Source organism: Chrysemys picta, chromosome 9 (assembly GCF_011386835.1).
Source record: "Chrysemys picta bellii isolate R12L10 chromosome 9, ASM1138683v2, whole genome shotgun sequence".
Classification (NCBI taxonomy): Eukaryota; Metazoa; Chordata; order Testudines; family Emydidae; genus Chrysemys; species Chrysemys picta.
The window spans coordinates 43,412,615-43,429,571 of record NC_088799.1 but is presented as its reverse complement, the minus strand read 5'-3'; the positions used below and the strand labels follow the sequence as shown (position 1 = coordinate 43,429,571).

Below are 16,957 nucleotides of genomic sequence, written 5' to 3'. Positions count from 1 at the left end.
ATATGCAGAGTTCTTTTGAAAAGCTAGCCCAACATATCTTCTGCAAAACAATGGATAGTGTCTTTAAGCAGCTTGCGTGAAATGCCCCTCTGTGCAGGGAGACAGTATAAGGTTTATGCATGTTTCATAATGGGAATTAAGTAGGGCAGGCTGGGTGGCTGAATGCCTCTGAATTTCACTCAATAATATTATTATAGGAATGATGCATTGCATACACACAACCCTGCTACTAACACATTTACTAATTACATAGGATATGTTTTAGGGGCTGCTGTTCAGTTCTAAATTATTGTTAATTACTGATTTACACAGTAGTTTGTCACATTATAATGTCTTCTTGAAGGGGTAAATTGCAAGCATCCTCTCCACTTTCCAATCCAGATGCAATTCCTAGAGGCTCATAAAACAAATTGCATGTAACAAAGTAAATGTCCTCTGTGCTGATCTTAATCTCTATCCAACCATGTTGTGCTGAGCTGTCAAGTGAGATGCTGGGAAAGTAACTTGGTCTGAAATACAGGAACAGTTTAATTTACAATACATTGGTGACACTGAAATGAATGTGTTGAACTCAGTAAGTCATACTGGTAGTGCATTGGGTGGAGGTAGCTGCAATCTCTGGGTAGCATTTTATGATATTGAAGTTCCATACCTTTGTCAAGCAGTGGCACGGAGCTAATAAAAACGATTTGTTAGAGGAATGGTTGTTTTGAATGAATGGAGAAAGGACATGGAGTTATTAAACATTTACATTTACAATTCATCTTCTTCTGCAGGAAACTGGAATTGCAGAGACAAACAAGAGCTCTTTTTTCAGAAGAGTCTGGGAATGTTGAATCAAACTGGAGTCTCAATTCACCAAGAAACAGTGGAATATTTCACCACCGCAGCTCCGTGATTAAAGTCCTGTGTGGTTTCTAACATCCTGTTGTTGAGAAAGGATCTGCTACACAGTCACTGTCTCCACCTGGGAGCTTGGACTGCATAAATCCACGCTATTCAGGATTGGGCCTACACGGTATGATCTAGCACTGAGATGTTCAGTGGTCCCCATATTTAAAACAAAATGACGTTCATTAAGGGTCTGATCCAAAGCTCACTGAAGTCAATGGGTGTCTTTCCACTGACCTCAAGGGACTTTGGATAAGGCTTTAAAATCTATATTCTGATTCTTCAATGTGAACATGAGTATGTTTCTTTATTTTTCAGTAAAACGAGATATGGCGAATAGCTCTGTCGAAAGTTATGTGCAGCTGTTCCAGATAACCCTGTACATTCCAACATTTGTCCTGGGATTGCTGTTCAATATGATGGCTTTGTGGTTTGTCATTTGTAAGATCAGGAAACTGACAGAATCAACAATCTACCTGGTGTCACTTATTACTCTGGATACCTTGCTGCTGTTTACTCTTCCTTTTAAAATCATTTCCTATGGCTCCCAGGACAAGTGGAACTTGGGGTCGACATTCTGCTCATTCCTGGAAAGCCTTTACTTTGTGAACATGTATGGGAGCATTCTCATCTCCCTATGTATATGTGTGGACCGATATATTGCCATCCGACATCCATTCTTAGCCATTTCCCTGAGATCCACCAAGAAAGCTGCTATGGTCTGTTCCATCGTCTGCTTGGGTGTGTGGGCTGGAACTTCCTTTACTTACCAATTCCATGATAGCACAATTACTACATGCTTCCATAGCTTCTCTAATAAAATATGGGAAAACCCAGGTGTGCTTGTCACCTTGGAGATTGCCTTTCTTGGCAGCATGACAGCAATGATCTTCTGCACAGCTCAGATCATCATATGCTTGAAAAGGAGCAGAAAGCCAGACGATCCCCTTACTGACACAAGTAAATCAGTGAAGATAGTCATGGCAAACCTAGCCACATTTGTCGTCTGTTTCACCCCTTTCCATGTGGCATTGATCTTGTATTATTTGGTAAAAAGAGAGGTCATCACAAGCAATCTTCTGCAAATCTTACGGTCTTTTGTTCAGATCAGCCTCTGCTGGGCTAACCTCAACTGCTGCCTGGATGCAATTTGCTATTATTTTGTCCTTAAGGAGTTTTTGAAATCCCCACCTCAGGAGAGCGAGATAACAACCAACAGTAGTTAATCAAAGTGCTGCAAGTCTCACTCATTCTGGGAGCAGGGCCAGGGGAAGCTTTTGAAAACTGACCACTTCTAGCTAATTTTGAAGATTGTTTTCATCTGATGCTCACTGAACTCTCTCTTAAGCCATCATCCAAAGGACCAGCAAAAATCAATTGCCAAATAAAAGTAGTTCTAACTAACAGTCAAACAAAACTGTACTTGAAAACCAAATGGTTACCTGAAAGTGTTGCCTACTGACGAGCTTTTTCAATAGGAACTGTGGAGGCTCAGTTAATGTAGGTGTCTTCAATTGTAGACACTCAAGGTGGAATTTTTTATTTGAAAATATAAATACAGTGAAACCTGTACTAAGAACCACCTCCTTAATTGTTCTTTTTGCATCTTTTTTGTCTTGGGCTTTGTAAAAAATAAAAATTGAAACTATTTCCTATAAACGGTGACAAAAATCCCAACCATGAGTAGTGTTTCTTGTTTTCTTGAAAAGTGTTTGTGTGGGTTTAGTGTCAGCAAAGGTTCCAGACTGACAGCCCTGTAGCCAGAGATCCTCTGCCTAGCCACGCGGCAGGCACAATCTTAGGTCTGCCTGCTTTACTCACATTGACTTATTTTGAAAATAATCACATTGACTTAAGTGGAACTCCTCAATGAGTAAGGTACTTCTCAGCATGAATGAGGGTTGCATAATCTGACCCTATATTTGCATCCGGAGCTGCATATGACCTTTGTGCGTTGAGGTTGTTCTGAACCAGCATGTCTTGTGCATGCCCCTTCATGTGGAGCAGGATTGTGGGCACCTTTTCCCCACCAAAGAGCTACACTGCTGGGGTATGCTAATAGAAACCTGCATACGCCTGTGCTGAATCAAGCCCATGCTTTTGGGGGATGTGCACATGTGTCCATCTGGAAATCAGACTACCAATTCCATTTCACACAGGCTGATGTTTGGGTAGCAATTTTCACCATCTCCTAAAGGTCTGCCTTTCAAATCCAGTTTGTGTTTTGTAACGGCTTTCCGTCTCTACAGACCTTGCCTATATTGAAATGGAGACCTAGAATATATGGTGTAAGGCTGCTAAAAGAGAATTTCAAAGCCACCCAGGGGATTTAGACACATGATCACAATTTAAATGAATGGGAGTTGTATATCTAAAGCCCCTAGACAGCTTAGAAAATCCCAGACCCAATCTATACCTCAGTGAGGGCCTGACTCATCAATTCCCCATTAGCATCTCCTTTTCCTATAGATCTGCACTGTTGTTTAACAGTTGGCTATAACCTAGTTTTATTAATAAAATCAGAAGCATTTCATGGTAATTCTAACGTATATGATGTCATAGCATTTCTGCATTAAATTTTCCTGCTAGCACAAAAGCCAATATGCAATTAATAAAAAACATAATGGCAGAACATCAAATTGTCACAAAATATTTCAAGGATGTGAAAATGAGCCAAACCAATGGTTGAAGAATGTCATAAAAATTCTATCATCTATTTTACCCAGATCCATTTTCCATAGTGTCTATGGACCAGATTTCCAAAAGAGCTCACAACGTAATATTCCCTTATATGCAGAGTTCTTTTGAAAAGCTAGCCCAATATATCTTCTGCAAAACAATGGATAGTGTCTTTAAGCAGCTTGCGTGAAATGCCCCTCTGTGCAGGAAGACAGTATAAGGTCTATGCATGTTTCACTGGGAATTAAGTATGGCATGCTGGGTGGCTGAGTGCCTCTGAATTTCACTCAATATTATTATAGGAATGATGCACTGCATACACACAACCCTGCTAGTAACACATTTACTAATTACCTAAGATATGTTTTAGGTGCTGCTGTTCAGTTCTAAATTAATGTTGATTATTGATTTACACAGTAGTTTGTCATATTATATTGTCTTCTTGAAGGGGTAAATTGCAAGCATCCTCTCCACTTTCCAATCCAGCTGCAATTCCTAGAGGCTAATAAAACAAATTGCGTGTAACAAAGTAAATGTCCTCTGTGCTGATCTTAATCTCTATCCAACCATGTTGTGGTGCTCTGTCATGCTGGGGAAGTAACTTGGTCTGAAATAAGGAACTGTTTTATTTACAATACATTGGTGACACTGAAATGAAAGTGTGTTGAACTCAAAGTCCTACTGGAAGTGCATTGCGGGGAGGTAGCAGCAACCTCTGGGTAGCATTTGACGATATTGAAGTCACATACCTTTGTCAAGCAGTGGCACAGAGCTGATAAAAAAGGTTTGTTAGAGGAAATGGTTGTTTTGAATGACTGGAGAAAGGACACAGAGTTATTAAACATTTGCATTTACAACGGCTTCTGCAGGAGACTGGAATTGCAGAGAGTAACAAGAGCTCTTTTTTCAGAAGAGTCTGGGAATGTTGAATCAAACTGGAGTCTCAATTCACCAAGAAACAGTGGAATATTTCACCACCGCAGCTCCATGGTTAAAGTCCTGTGTGGTTTCTAACAGCCTGTTTGTTGAGAAAGGATCTGCTACACAGTCACTGTCGCCACCTGGGAGCTTGGACTGCGTATACAGAGAGTAATAAATAGCCTATGGTAAGTATAACATGTGGCTGAAAACACATATTCTTATTTCTCATTTTGCTTCTGAGTTGTTAATATCAACCAAAATTATCCCACTTGAAATCTCCTGACCATTTCTCTCAGGATTAGTGCAAGGATTAGTCACAGTTGCAGTCCCTTACATCTGGGGAATACCGGGAGAGTTCTTCAATCACCCCCAAGGAGCTTGCATCACTTCAAGGGGTTGGTGGGGTCAAGGACTAGACGCCCTCTACACCAAACTACAAAGTTAACTAAGCAACCAGGGACAACAGGAGGTACCAACTTTAAGGGTGGAGGAGCTTGCACACCACTGAACTCCAGGAGTCTGTGCTTCCCCTGCTGTAGTGTAGATCCACGCCATTCAGGATTGGGCCTACATGGTATGATCTATCACTGAGTAAGATGCTCAATGGTCCCCATATTTAAAACAAAATGATGTTCATTAAGGGTCTGATCCAAAGCTCACTGAAGTCAATGGGAGTCTTTCCACTGACCTCAAGGGACTTTGGATAAGGCTTTAAAATCTATATTCTGATTCTTCAATGTGAACATGAGTATGTTTCTTTATTTTTCAGTAAAACGAGATATGGCGAATAGCCCTGTCGAAAGTTATGTGCAGCTGTTCCAGATAACCCTGTACATTCCAACATTTGTCCTGGGATTGCTGTTCAATATGATGGCTTTGTGGTTTGTCTTTTGTAAGATCAGGAAACTGACAGAATCAACAATCTACCTGGTGTCACTTATTACTCTGGATACCTTGCTGCTGTTTACCCTTCCTTTTAAAATCATTTCCTATGGCTCCCAGGACAAGTGGAACTTGGGGTCGACATTCTGCTCATTCCTGGAAAGCCTTTACTTTGTGAACATGTATGGGAGCATTCTCATCTCCCTATGTATATGTGTGGACCGATATATTGCCATCCGACATCCATTCTTAGCCATTTCCCTGAGATCCACCAAGAAAGCTGCTATGGTCTGTTCCATCGTCTGCTTGGGTGTGTGGGCTGGAACTTCCTTTACTTACCAATTCCATGATAGCACAATTACTACATGCTTCCATAGCTTCTCTAATAAAATATGGGAAAACCCAGGTGTGCTTGTCACCTTGGAGATTGCCTTTCTTGGCAGCATGACAGCAATGATCTTCTGCACAGCTCAGATCATCATATGCTTGAAAAGGAGCAGAAAGCCAGACGATCCCCTTACTGACACAAGTAAATCAGTGAAGATAGTCATGGCAAACCTAGCCACATTTGTCGTCTGTTTCACCCCTTTCCATGTGGCATTGATCTTGTATTATTTGGTAAAAAGAGAGGTCATCACAAGCAATCTTCTGCAAATCTTACGGTCTTTTGTTCAGATCAGCCTCTGCTGGGCTAACCTCAACTGCTGCCTGGATGCAATTTGCTATTATTTTGTCCTTAAGGAGTTTTTGAAATCCCCACCTCAGGAGAGTCAGAAAACAACCAACAGTAGTTAATCAAAGTGCTGCAAGTCTCACTCATTCTGGGAGCAGGGCCAGGGGAAGCTTTTGAAAACTGACCACTTCTAGCTAATTTTGAAGATTGTTTTTATCTGATGCTCACTGAACTCTCTCTTAAGCCATCATCCAAAGGACCAGCAAAAATCAATTGCCAAATAAAAGTAGTTCTAACTAACAGTCAAACATAACTGTATTTGAAAACCAAATGGTTACCAGAAAGTGTTGCCTATTGAAGAGCTACTTCAATAGGAACTGTGCGGGCTCAGTTAAGGTAGGTGCCTAATTGTAGACACTCAAGGTGGAATTTTTTATTTGAAAATATAAAAACAGTGAAGCCTGTACTAAGAACCACCTCCTTAATTTTTCTTTTTGCATCTTGTTTTGTCTTGCGGTTTGTAAAAAATAAAAATTGAAACTATTTCCTATAAATGGTGACACAAATCCCAACCATGAGTGGTGTCTCTTGTTTTCTTGAAAAGTGTTTGCCTGGCTTTAGTGTCAGCAAAGGTTCCAGACTGACAGCCCTGTAGCCAGTGGTTCTCTGCCTAGCCACACGGCAAGCACAGAGTGAGGGCCTGACTCTGCCTGCTTTACTCACTTTGACTTTGTTTGCAAATAATCACATTGACTTAAGCGGAACTCCTCAATGACTAAAGTACTTCTCAGCATGAATAAGGGTTGCATAATCTGACCCTATATTTACATCCAGAGCTCCATATGACCTTTGTGCATTGAGGTTGTCCTGAACCAGCATGTCTTGGGCATGCCCCTTCACTGTGGAGTAGGACTGTGGGCACCTTTTCCCCACCAAAGGGCTACACTGCTGGGGTATGCTAATAGAAACCTGTATACCCCAGGGCTGAATCAAGCCCATGCTTTTTGGGGATGTGCACATGTGCCCATTTGGAAATGAGATCACCAATTCCATTTCACACGGGCTGATGTTTGGGTAGCAATTTTCACCATCTCCTAAAGGTCTGCCTTTCAAATCCAGCGTGTGTTTTGTAACAGCTTTCCGTCTCTACAGATCTTGCCTATATTGAAGTGGAGACCTAGAATATATGGTGCAAGGCTGCTAAAAGAGAATTCCAAAACCACCCAGGGGATTTAGACACATGATCACCATTTAAATGAATGGGAGTTGTATATCTAAAGCCCCTAGACAGCTTAGAAAATCCCAGACCCAATCTATACCTCAGTCAGGGCCCTGACTCATCAATTTCCCCTTAGCATCTCCTTTTCATATACATCTGCACTGTTGTTTAACAGTTGGCTATAACCTAGTTTTATTAATAAAATCAGAACCAAAAACAAGGGAATGAAATTTGAAAGACAAGTTTAAAGTAGTGCAGGGACCAGCGTCTGAAAGGAACTTCATACCATTCAGAGGTGCAGGGCCAAAATACCCCTGGATCCAATGGTGTCAACTAGCAACATACACAGCCCAGTGGGGAAAAAATTCTTTAGGCTCCTTAGGGAGGTTTAGTATTACCAAAGCCTAAACAAACAAGGCAATACAAAAATCTTCCATACGCTAAAGCTAGCTTATCTATTGATTATTTGTCACACAAGTTAGCAAACTCATTTCATTGTCCTTTACCAAATTATAATCATCTGGAGACAATCCAACTCAGCTGTACAGGGTGAGACATATCCTGATTTCAGTAAATTCAGAGTAATTGGGCCAGACCCTCCTCTCACTTATTCTAGTGAGTATAATAGAATTCCTGATTTACAGAGGTGTAAGTGAAAATCAGGCCTGCTCAGGATTTACAATAACATTGCTGAGATCACAATCTGGTGCGACAAGTGCAAGATAGACTTTACTCACATTGCACAGTGGATGTTCCTCCCTCCCCGCGTGGATTACTTTCTGTAGGGTCAAGTACATTAATTCAGTTTCAGTTTTCTCTGTGTGCACTGGATTTCTATTGAGCCCTATTAAACGGATAGCAAAAATATAAGAGCTAAATTACACAGAAAGGAAGGACTGAGGTTCACTTCCTGTGTTCATAAGAAATAGATTATCTCGCTTTAAGAAGTTCATTGACTAAAGTAATTGATATACATGGTCCTGTTGAGCTAGGATCTTAAAATTTGGTACATTCATGCAATATTGGCTGCTGTGTAAGGAAAGAAACCCAACCTTATCAGCCCGTTCACAGTACATGTATAAGGGGTAACAATAAACAAACATTATATCAGTTTCTTCCAGGAGCTAGTGACCTTTGGTATGGTCTCCAGCCTGGAGAAATGAAATGAATTTGTGGTCATCTGTTCTATTTATCAGATTTCAACAGAAAATTTCCATAAATACATTTATTGAAAAGGTGACTACAAAATTACATAGATTTCAATCCATGCTGCTGTTTAGATCTCAAAGGTCACTTAAAGGTCACCAGTCTTCTTTTAAACAGTGTTTCAACTGATGTAATGTTCTTCTTAAGAATTTGAATCTGAGTATTTAAGTATGTACAATAAAAGTATCCAGTAGCCATGTTGGTAAATGTAAGCAAAACCCAATCTGTACTTCATCTATATTTCATGTTTTTTTCATTTCCTGTTGCCACTTAGTTCCAACAGAGTCATACACAACTCACTGTAATTTTACTCATAAGAACATAATAATGGCCATACTGGGTCAGACCAAAGGTCCATCCAGCCCAGTAATCGGTTTACTGACAGTGGCCAATGCCAGGTGCCCCAGAGGGAGTGAACCTAACAGGTAATGATCAAGTGATCTCTCTCCTGCCATCCATCTTCACCCTCTGGACTTAACCTCCATGAATTTATCTAGTTCTCTTTTAAACCCTGTTATAGTCCTAGCCTTCACAACCTCTCAGGCAAGGAGTTCCACAGGTGGACTGTGCGCTGTGTGAAGAAGAACTCCCTTTTATTTGTTTTAAACCTGTGGAATAACTCCACAAGGTCAATAAGAGCAGAATTTGACCAAACATGTCCACTATTCCGTCAAATGCAGACCCATGGAGGGTTTAAAAAAACAAAGAAAAGCTAATTCCTCATCTGGATTTTGAGATAAAAACAAAGGAATTCAGAAACGTTGATTTTCTTTGAAACTTTGGGCAAGTCAATCTCCACATGCACCAATTTCCCATCTCTAAAACTGGCAACAATATTTTTTCATTTTCCCCCACCCTTTGTTTAGCTTAGGGTATATATTACAATTTAGATTGTATTCTCTTTGGAGCAGGGACTGTTTTTTACTATGTATGTACAGCATCTAGCAGAAAGGAGTCACAAATAATAAATAATCTAAGGAGGAGAGTGATGCAGTTGGGTCTTGGTACCAGACATACAACGTGGACAATAGCATTATTTCATTCATTCTAGAGAGCAAGGACTTGAGGAGGCCATAGAGAAGGCAGCTGCAATAGCCAAGTTGTGAGATAAAGACATGGCTAACAACTTCAGTGAGGCAGGACATATACCAGCAGTGTTGCAGAGCTGGTCACAGGCAGTTTGCAGGCAGAGGAGATGAGGACAATAGGGACTTTAGAGTCAAGGAAGGAGCACAAGTTTTGGACAGCATAGAAGCAGCCAGAGAAGGTGCTGCTTCTCCCCTTTTCCCAAAGAGAAGCACTTCTTTCTCAGGCCTGGTCTACACTTAAAATGTAGATCAACATAACTACATCACTCAGGGATGTGAAGAATCCACCCCACTGAGCACTGTAGCTATGCTGACCCAACCCCCTGCGTAGATGCAGTTAGATTGGTGGCAAAATGCTTCCATCACTTGGGGAAGTTCCTACAGTGACAGAAAAACCCCTTCCATCACTGTAGGTTGCATCTACACTACAGAATTACGCCAGCATAGCTACAGTGCTGTAACTATGCCACGACAGTCCCTGTAGTGTAGACATGGTCTCAGACATTTAGATCTGAAGGGGCGATTTAATTCAAATGTACTTCAAGACAAGGAAAGAAGATTGCCAGGAGCAGTAAAGGGGTCCACAGGTTTGTATATTTGATAGTCATCGGCACAAAAACAACATTTACCTTGCAGAAACTGTGGTTCTCTGAGAAGTTTGTCCAGGTCCTGGTAGTGGGCATGTGTCTCATGTGTTCAAGGTCAGAATCTTTTGATCATCAGTGTCAATGGGTGCCATGCCCTGCATGTCCTTGTGCTCCCACCTCAATCTGAGAGCATATAGGAAAGAGCAGCCCCAACCAGTTCTCTCACTAATTCAGAATCCCAGCAGAGAGAGATTCTGAAGGAATGGGGATGGAGGGCAAGTCATGGGATCAACATGGATAAAACATCTCGAAGAACTAATTACTGCTGCCAGATCTCCATTTGAAAAGGTTTGCCGGTATAGCTATAATGTCAAACCTTCCCAATGTAGACACATCTTATACTGGAAAAAGCATTGTTGCAAGTATTGTTTATATTAGTTCAGTGAGCAAAATAAGCAATATCTGCTCTGCAGATTTCTGGTATAGGAATGTTTCTTAGGCAAGCTGCAGTGATTGCCTGAGCAATAGTTGAGAGTGATCCAATTCCTGCTGAAGGGGTAGACTAGCTAACTAATGCAATACTGTAATGCATTGGGTAATCCGGGAAAATAATATCAGAGGAGAGACTAGTTGACCCTGCTCTGTTTTTCCCAATGCCACAAATAAACAGGAGAATTATCAAGTGGCTTTGTTTTATCCAAGTAATATAGCAGGGCACTGGGAAAATTTATGGTATGCAGTTTGCCTTCCCTAGGTTCAAGTGGGGTTTGGAGAGGAAAACTGAGAAATTGATGGTTTGGGTTTAAATGACAATCTGGCGCCACCTTAATGAGGAATTTACGATGTGGTCTCAGCACTACTTTATCCCTGTGGACGGACTACTTCATAAGGAGGACCTGCCATTAATGCTTGGATCTCTGTCTGAACTAGCCCTAGAAACGAAATGGTTTACTGCTGGTAATAGGTGTATAGATACTCAGGGACCTCAGTGTGGTCCTTTAGGGTGTGTAATGACTAATCCATATGGGAACTGACAAGATCTGGTCCTTCAAAGTGAAGTTCTTCAATCGTAATTTGGATTTCTCTAGGAATCCCTGAGGACAAGCGCCTCCTAAACTGAATCCCTGGTGACCATAGGGGGCTGTAGGTGTTTTTTTTTTAATCAAGGGAATCACTAGGGGAAAGTTGTTGGATGTCCAGAAAAGGGAAACAGCTCGACTCTGAGGAAAAATAAAGATAAATATATTTGCTCTAGACGTTGTGCTGTCCTCCCCTTGGTAAGAGGGGAGGGTACTGGTGCCAGGGACTTCTTAGGATTTCTCATTACTGGGGAAACCAGTACCTGTAACAATGGTACCAAAGGTAGTGTCTGGAACTCTAAATCTGTAGCTAGTAATAGATAATAACGTGGCATCATTAGACTCTGTCATTATTACCAGGTCCAGTACCATGGATATCAGTACTGTAGCCAAGAGGGAAGTGTTGCTAGTTCCACCCTTTGGTACTGGGGTTGATTTGGCTTCAGTCAACGCTGGAGGAGGCAAAAGGTCCACCACAGTGGCCTGCACTGAGTGATAAGGCTTGTAGGCCCAAGATTTAGAAGAGTCAGCAGGTTCATGATTCTTTCCTCCTGCTCTAGGGAAGAAGCATGGTGCTCTGAGTCATCCTTGATACTGTCCTCTACCTGCACTGTCTTGAGGTGGTACCTGTCTTCTGTGCTCAGGTCTCAACTCGCATACAGCTTGATTTGAGGGACTGAAGACAGCATGTGAAAGGAGTAGAAGTTTTCTTCTCAGGAGTAGCCAAAGGAGCCAAACTCCTGTTTAAAGTACATTTAGGTAGCAAGAAGGTTATTACTACTACTTACAGTAACCCTTTGGCTTCTCAGATACCTTCCACAACAACAATATAATTGTTAAAATTAGCATAGGATGACAACCAAAGGATTAACATTTTCTAATTAACTGTACTTGACATTTAATGTAGGACAATTTGAACATGCCTAAGATTATTTTTGCTTGTCAGAGATCCATCCAACATATTCTCTACCTTTCATGACCATTCTTGGTATTTCCCAAACAATATGATCCCTATCATAAACTATGAAACAGTCTAGATAGTTCTGAAGAACTAGAAACTATGTTTCCTCTCTTTATAGAACTATGGCAGCCTAGAGTTAGGTCAGTCAGTGTGATGTGATGTGATACAAGTGTGATGTGTGAATTTGACATTCGTATGTGACTTGCATGAGTTATGTGCAGTTTCTAAAAAGGAAAATCTTGTTGACATTTAGCGTAAATTAATCTTAATTTCTCAGAAAATCCCTGTCACAGGGGAAAATTCTGCTCACAGCTATTCTGGTGTTAAACCAAACTAGCACAGTTTTAAACTGAAAGCAGGAGTTGGTCTATTTATTTCACCTTAGCTCGTCAGGATTTCTGATGTATCCTTTAGGATTAAAACAAGGTGTCATTCTACTTTGGCAGAGAGAAATGGCCATACTTCAATGGAATTTATGGTTGGAACAAATGTGATATTAACTCTGACTAATCATACTTTCTAAACTCTTTCTCTTTGTGTGGCAGGGTACTTTGAATGGAAAGCTGTAATGTTAGAATTCTGTAACCCAAGTCAATATTTAGCTGCAGAGCAAGATTCTTACTGATCCTCCCAAGAATTATAAAGAGACCTTATTAAAATAAGAGATAGACATAATTACTACCTACCCTCTGCTTGGTCTCTCTCACACACACCATTGTTCAGATTAAATCTTGTACACTTGAAAGGCTCCTGGGATCTGATCCTGTAGCCTTTACTCACACGAATAATCCCATTGAAGAACTGGACTCCTGAATGTGAGAGATCTTATTCAATCACTGATACTTTATATCTGAATAAATCATGCCTTTTCATACCTGTTGAAAGAGGATATGGTGTTTTTTGTGTTTAACTAGAGAATGCCAGTGGTATATAATACTAGGAAATAGCTGAAATAAAGAATTCATAAACAGCCTGTAATCTGAAAGTTAGTCAAGGAAACTTTCCGGCAAATATTTACCAGTATTGAATGCAGTTGAAGAAAATCAGGATTGGTTTGGAAATGATTCACTACTCAGAATTGAGACTTGAGTTATAACAAGTACTGTTCCTAACTAAAACTCAGTATACATTACAGAACTAGGTCATTGTAAAGCAGCTTACCTCAACCTAATTATGTCCATGTACACACTACATCCTTGCTCCCACCAATATAAATGCCCTACTACACTGACATAATAACTCCACCTCCATGAGAGGCATAGGGCTTATGTCAGCATAGTTAGGACAATGTGTGTAGACACTGTTATTTATATGGCTGTTGGCTGTCATTCTTGTCAGCACAGAACTGTGAAATTGACAAGAAAGCTGGAGCCTGACTACCTCCCCAGCTCCCCGATGGGCTGTGCGTGCCACACTCCGTGGCACCCAGAGCCGGACTGTCCCCCAGTCCCAGCTACCCCAGCCTGGCTGTTGCCTGAGCTCCCCACTTCCGGCTCCCAGCTCTGAGCCAGGCTTCGCCTGCCCAGCTCCCCACTCCCGGGTGACTCCTAGTGGCTGCCCCAAAGTTCCTGGCTCCCACAAGGAGCAGGGATCCAAGAGCCCGCGGGTAGGAGTCAGGGGGTAGCTGGGATCCTGGCAGCGAGGAGTGGTAGCTGGGCTCCCAGTGGCAGGGAGTGGGGAACCGAGAGCCCGGGGGGCAACTGGGCTCTGGGCAGGGAGCTGCATGTGCTCTCAGCCCCCTGCACTGTTCCTCTTAAGTCAGTGGAAGTGCTTCTGGTGGGGACATGCGCCACCAATAGAAGGAGGGTAGTGTGGACATGAACCACCATAGTAGTTACTACAGTGGTAGTAAGTTGACCTAACATAGGTTGACTTAAGTTTCTAGTGTAGACATGCCCTAAAGCTTGGCCAGCTGTAGTCTGAAAGATTTGGTTAACATTTGTTCTTTATTGTTCACATTCACTCACTTCTATACTTCAGGATCCTAGATGGACCTAAAGCAGTGGTGATGAAATACAGTACCACAAGAAAAAGTGCACCATGCTCAGAGAGTCTGCAAAAGATTCTGTTCCCATGAGATTTCTGGCAAATTCTGCAAATTCAAATTAATTCAGATCAGCTTTAGATAAGTAACCAAAATGTTGGGTGTTGAAAGTGGTACCCTAACTTTGAAACTTGAACTTTGCCCATCATCACTTGATATGACCCAGAGCCTGAGCAACTGAAGGTATGCCAATTTACACCAGCCAAGATGTGGCCCTTCGCGTACGATCTAGTCTGTGTTCTACCACCGGCGACAGGAGACCTCCAACATATGTCACTCAGCTTGAAGTTCCCTGTGATCATACAGCTTTTTTCCCTACACATTATAGATAGGTGCGTAAAGATCCAGTCATCCTTGTGACAAATAGGGCAATCTCCTGGATAAAAATTACCGAATTAAATTAAGCCTTATTGTCTTAAATTTAATACCTTTGGGATATATTGTATTAAAAAATTAATTGTTTATGTGCTATTGTAACTTCTCTAAGAGACGTGACTATGGTAAACTTTGGGAAAAGTTAGGAATTTCAAAGGACTTTTTGAAACAGTGTGAACTTTTAAAATTAAGCTGGTTTCCCATTAAATCTGAATCTGATTATTCAAGAACTCCTCATCCTCCTCTCTCATTCTCTGCACTATCAGTACTTATCCTTCCAAACAACAAACTTTTTCTTCCAGCACAACCATCAGCTTGCACTTCATAGAGTGGAAGTCCATCCCGATTTCCAGCAGTAAAGAAAACATGGTACTTCCGCTGCAGGACACAACCACTGTTCTACCACTGGCTATCATGGTATTGATCACAGAACTGTATCTAAGAAGAATGCCTTTTATACTCTTCCAAAACTCCCATTTGATTTTCATGTTCACCTGCTCAGGAGTTAACCTAGCAGCTAACTAATATACTGTACTAACCCTTGCTGCTTAGTTCCATCCTGTTGCTAAAAGGGAGGGATTAACCATTCAGAGACTTCAAACATGGGCTGATCAAGACCCAAAGGTTCCAGCCACCCAGTTCTCACCAAGACATAAAACAGACCTATCTCACCTAGCCTGTTCTTTAATCTATCAGAGAAAGACATAACGAGAACCAATGATTGAAAGCTAAAATCAGACAAATTCAAATTAGAAATTAGGCACCAATTTTTAACAGTTCGGATGACTAACCATCAGAACACTGGAAGTGGTAGATTCTCCAACTCTTGATGTCTTCAGATCTAGACTGGATGCATTTCTGGAAGAGATGGTTAACACAAGTTATCCTTTAGTTAAACACAAGTTATTATATACATATATATACACTCCTCAATACAGGGGTAACTGTGAAATGTAATGGCCTGTGATATACGTGAGGTGAGACTAAACAATCTAATGGTCCCGTCTGACCTCCAACTCTATGAATACAAATAATAATTTGGATAACCATTAGATATGCCAAATATTCTCATATCTGCAAAGTTTAATGGATTTTAGCAAGAATGATTATTTGTCTGATAACTGGATTTGCATTATTTGTCATTCAGTATTCTTATTTGAAAAAGATTCAAATACCATCAGAGAACAGAAACAACAACATATAGCTTGGGTGACCTACCATACAACACAAATCAGGATACCAGCTCTAGTTAGGTTCTTGCAGTCCTGATTTGTCATCACTATCACTGGCAGCTCTCAATTCTAAGCATTAACCACAGCTCTTAGTTGATTGCCTCTTCCACTACAGAAGAACCCCTGTAGTTTGTTTCACTGCCTCTTGTATGAACACATATCACCAGCAGGCTTAGGACAGGTTACCTGGCAACTTTCAGCAGCAAAGTTTCCATTTGCCTCAATTTTCATGCCTCTGCTATTCTTACCCTGTCACTGGAGAAAAAATGAATAATGTTTCATTCTTCTTATAATTTGATTTATACCTTTTAAGAACCTTCAAAAGAGGCAGTATCCAATATAGACAGTCTCGTACACCAAATAGCCAAGTGGAAAAAGACAAAGAACAGTGGAATAAAAATAAAAGCCCAAAAATATAGATTGGCTACAATAAATAAAACTTCAACTGCAGTCACTTTCACAAGCACCAGTTTCTTAGAATAAGTTGATCTTCTCGGTTTCCATAGATGCCATTGGTCCATCTAGTCTGACCTCCTATATAACACAGACCATACAAGATGAACTTGTATTGATCTCAGTAACTTGTATTTGACTAATGCATATATTCCATAAAGGCAACCAGTCTTGGTGTGAAAACTTCAAGAGCTGGAGAATCCTCCACTTCCCTTTGTATTTTATTTCAGTGGTCACTCACCCCAATCTAGTTGAAAACTGGGACAGAACAGCTGAGGTAGATACAGGGCCGGCTCCAGCATTTCTGCCACCCCAAGCAAAAAAAAAAAGCCGTGATCACGATCGGCGGTGGCAATTGGAAAAAAAAAAAAGCTGCGATCGGCGGCGGCAGTTCAGCGGCAGGTCCTTCACTCCTAGAGGGAGTGAGGGACCTGCTGTCCTCAAATTGCCGCAGGTGCCGCTCCTCTCCCTTGGCCGCCCCAAGCACCTGCTTGTTAAGCTGGTGCCTTGAGCCAGCCCTGGGTAGATAGTCCTCCAGCGGTGACACATTCAACATTCTTATGGCTGCCTTTGCACACGTGGGCTCACCAACTAATTTAAGGTAAGTAGAGCTGTCTGGGAAACAGGTTTGCAATCCCAGGAAAAATTTTCATAACATTTTCCAATC

At 41.3% G+C, this 16,957-nt stretch overlaps 2 protein-coding genes across 2 annotated transcripts; both read left to right on the top strand.

Moving 5' to 3' along the window:
- The first annotated feature begins 1,220 nt into the window (after nt 1-1,220).
- LOC103305928 (G-protein coupled receptor 55-like) lies at nt 1,221-2,260 on the top strand. Its single transcript, XM_008165930.2, has one exon. The coding sequence runs from the start codon at nt 1,221-1,223 to the stop codon at nt 2,115-2,117; it is 897 nt and encodes a 298-aa protein (XP_008164152.2). The 3' UTR covers nt 2,118-2,260.
- Nucleotides 2,261-5,265: 3,005 nt separating this feature from the next.
- On the top strand, nt 5,266-6,618 carry LOC135973580 (G-protein coupled receptor 55-like). Its single transcript, XM_065557426.1, has one exon. It carries the CDS (start codon nt 5,272-5,274, stop codon nt 6,166-6,168), a length of 897 nt encoding a protein of 298 aa, XP_065413498.1. The 5' UTR covers nt 5,266-5,271; the 3' UTR covers nt 6,169-6,618.
- Nucleotides 6,619-16,957: the final 10,339 nt, after the last annotated feature.

Coding starts and splice junctions, on each gene's coding strand:
- LOC103305928 (XM_008165930.2), top strand. CDS start 1,221: ATGGCGAATAGCTCTGTCGAAAGTTATGTGCAGCTGTTCCAGATAACC.
- LOC135973580 (XM_065557426.1), top strand. CDS start 5,272: ATGGCGAATAGCCCTGTCGAAAGTTATGTGCAGCTGTTCCAGATAACC.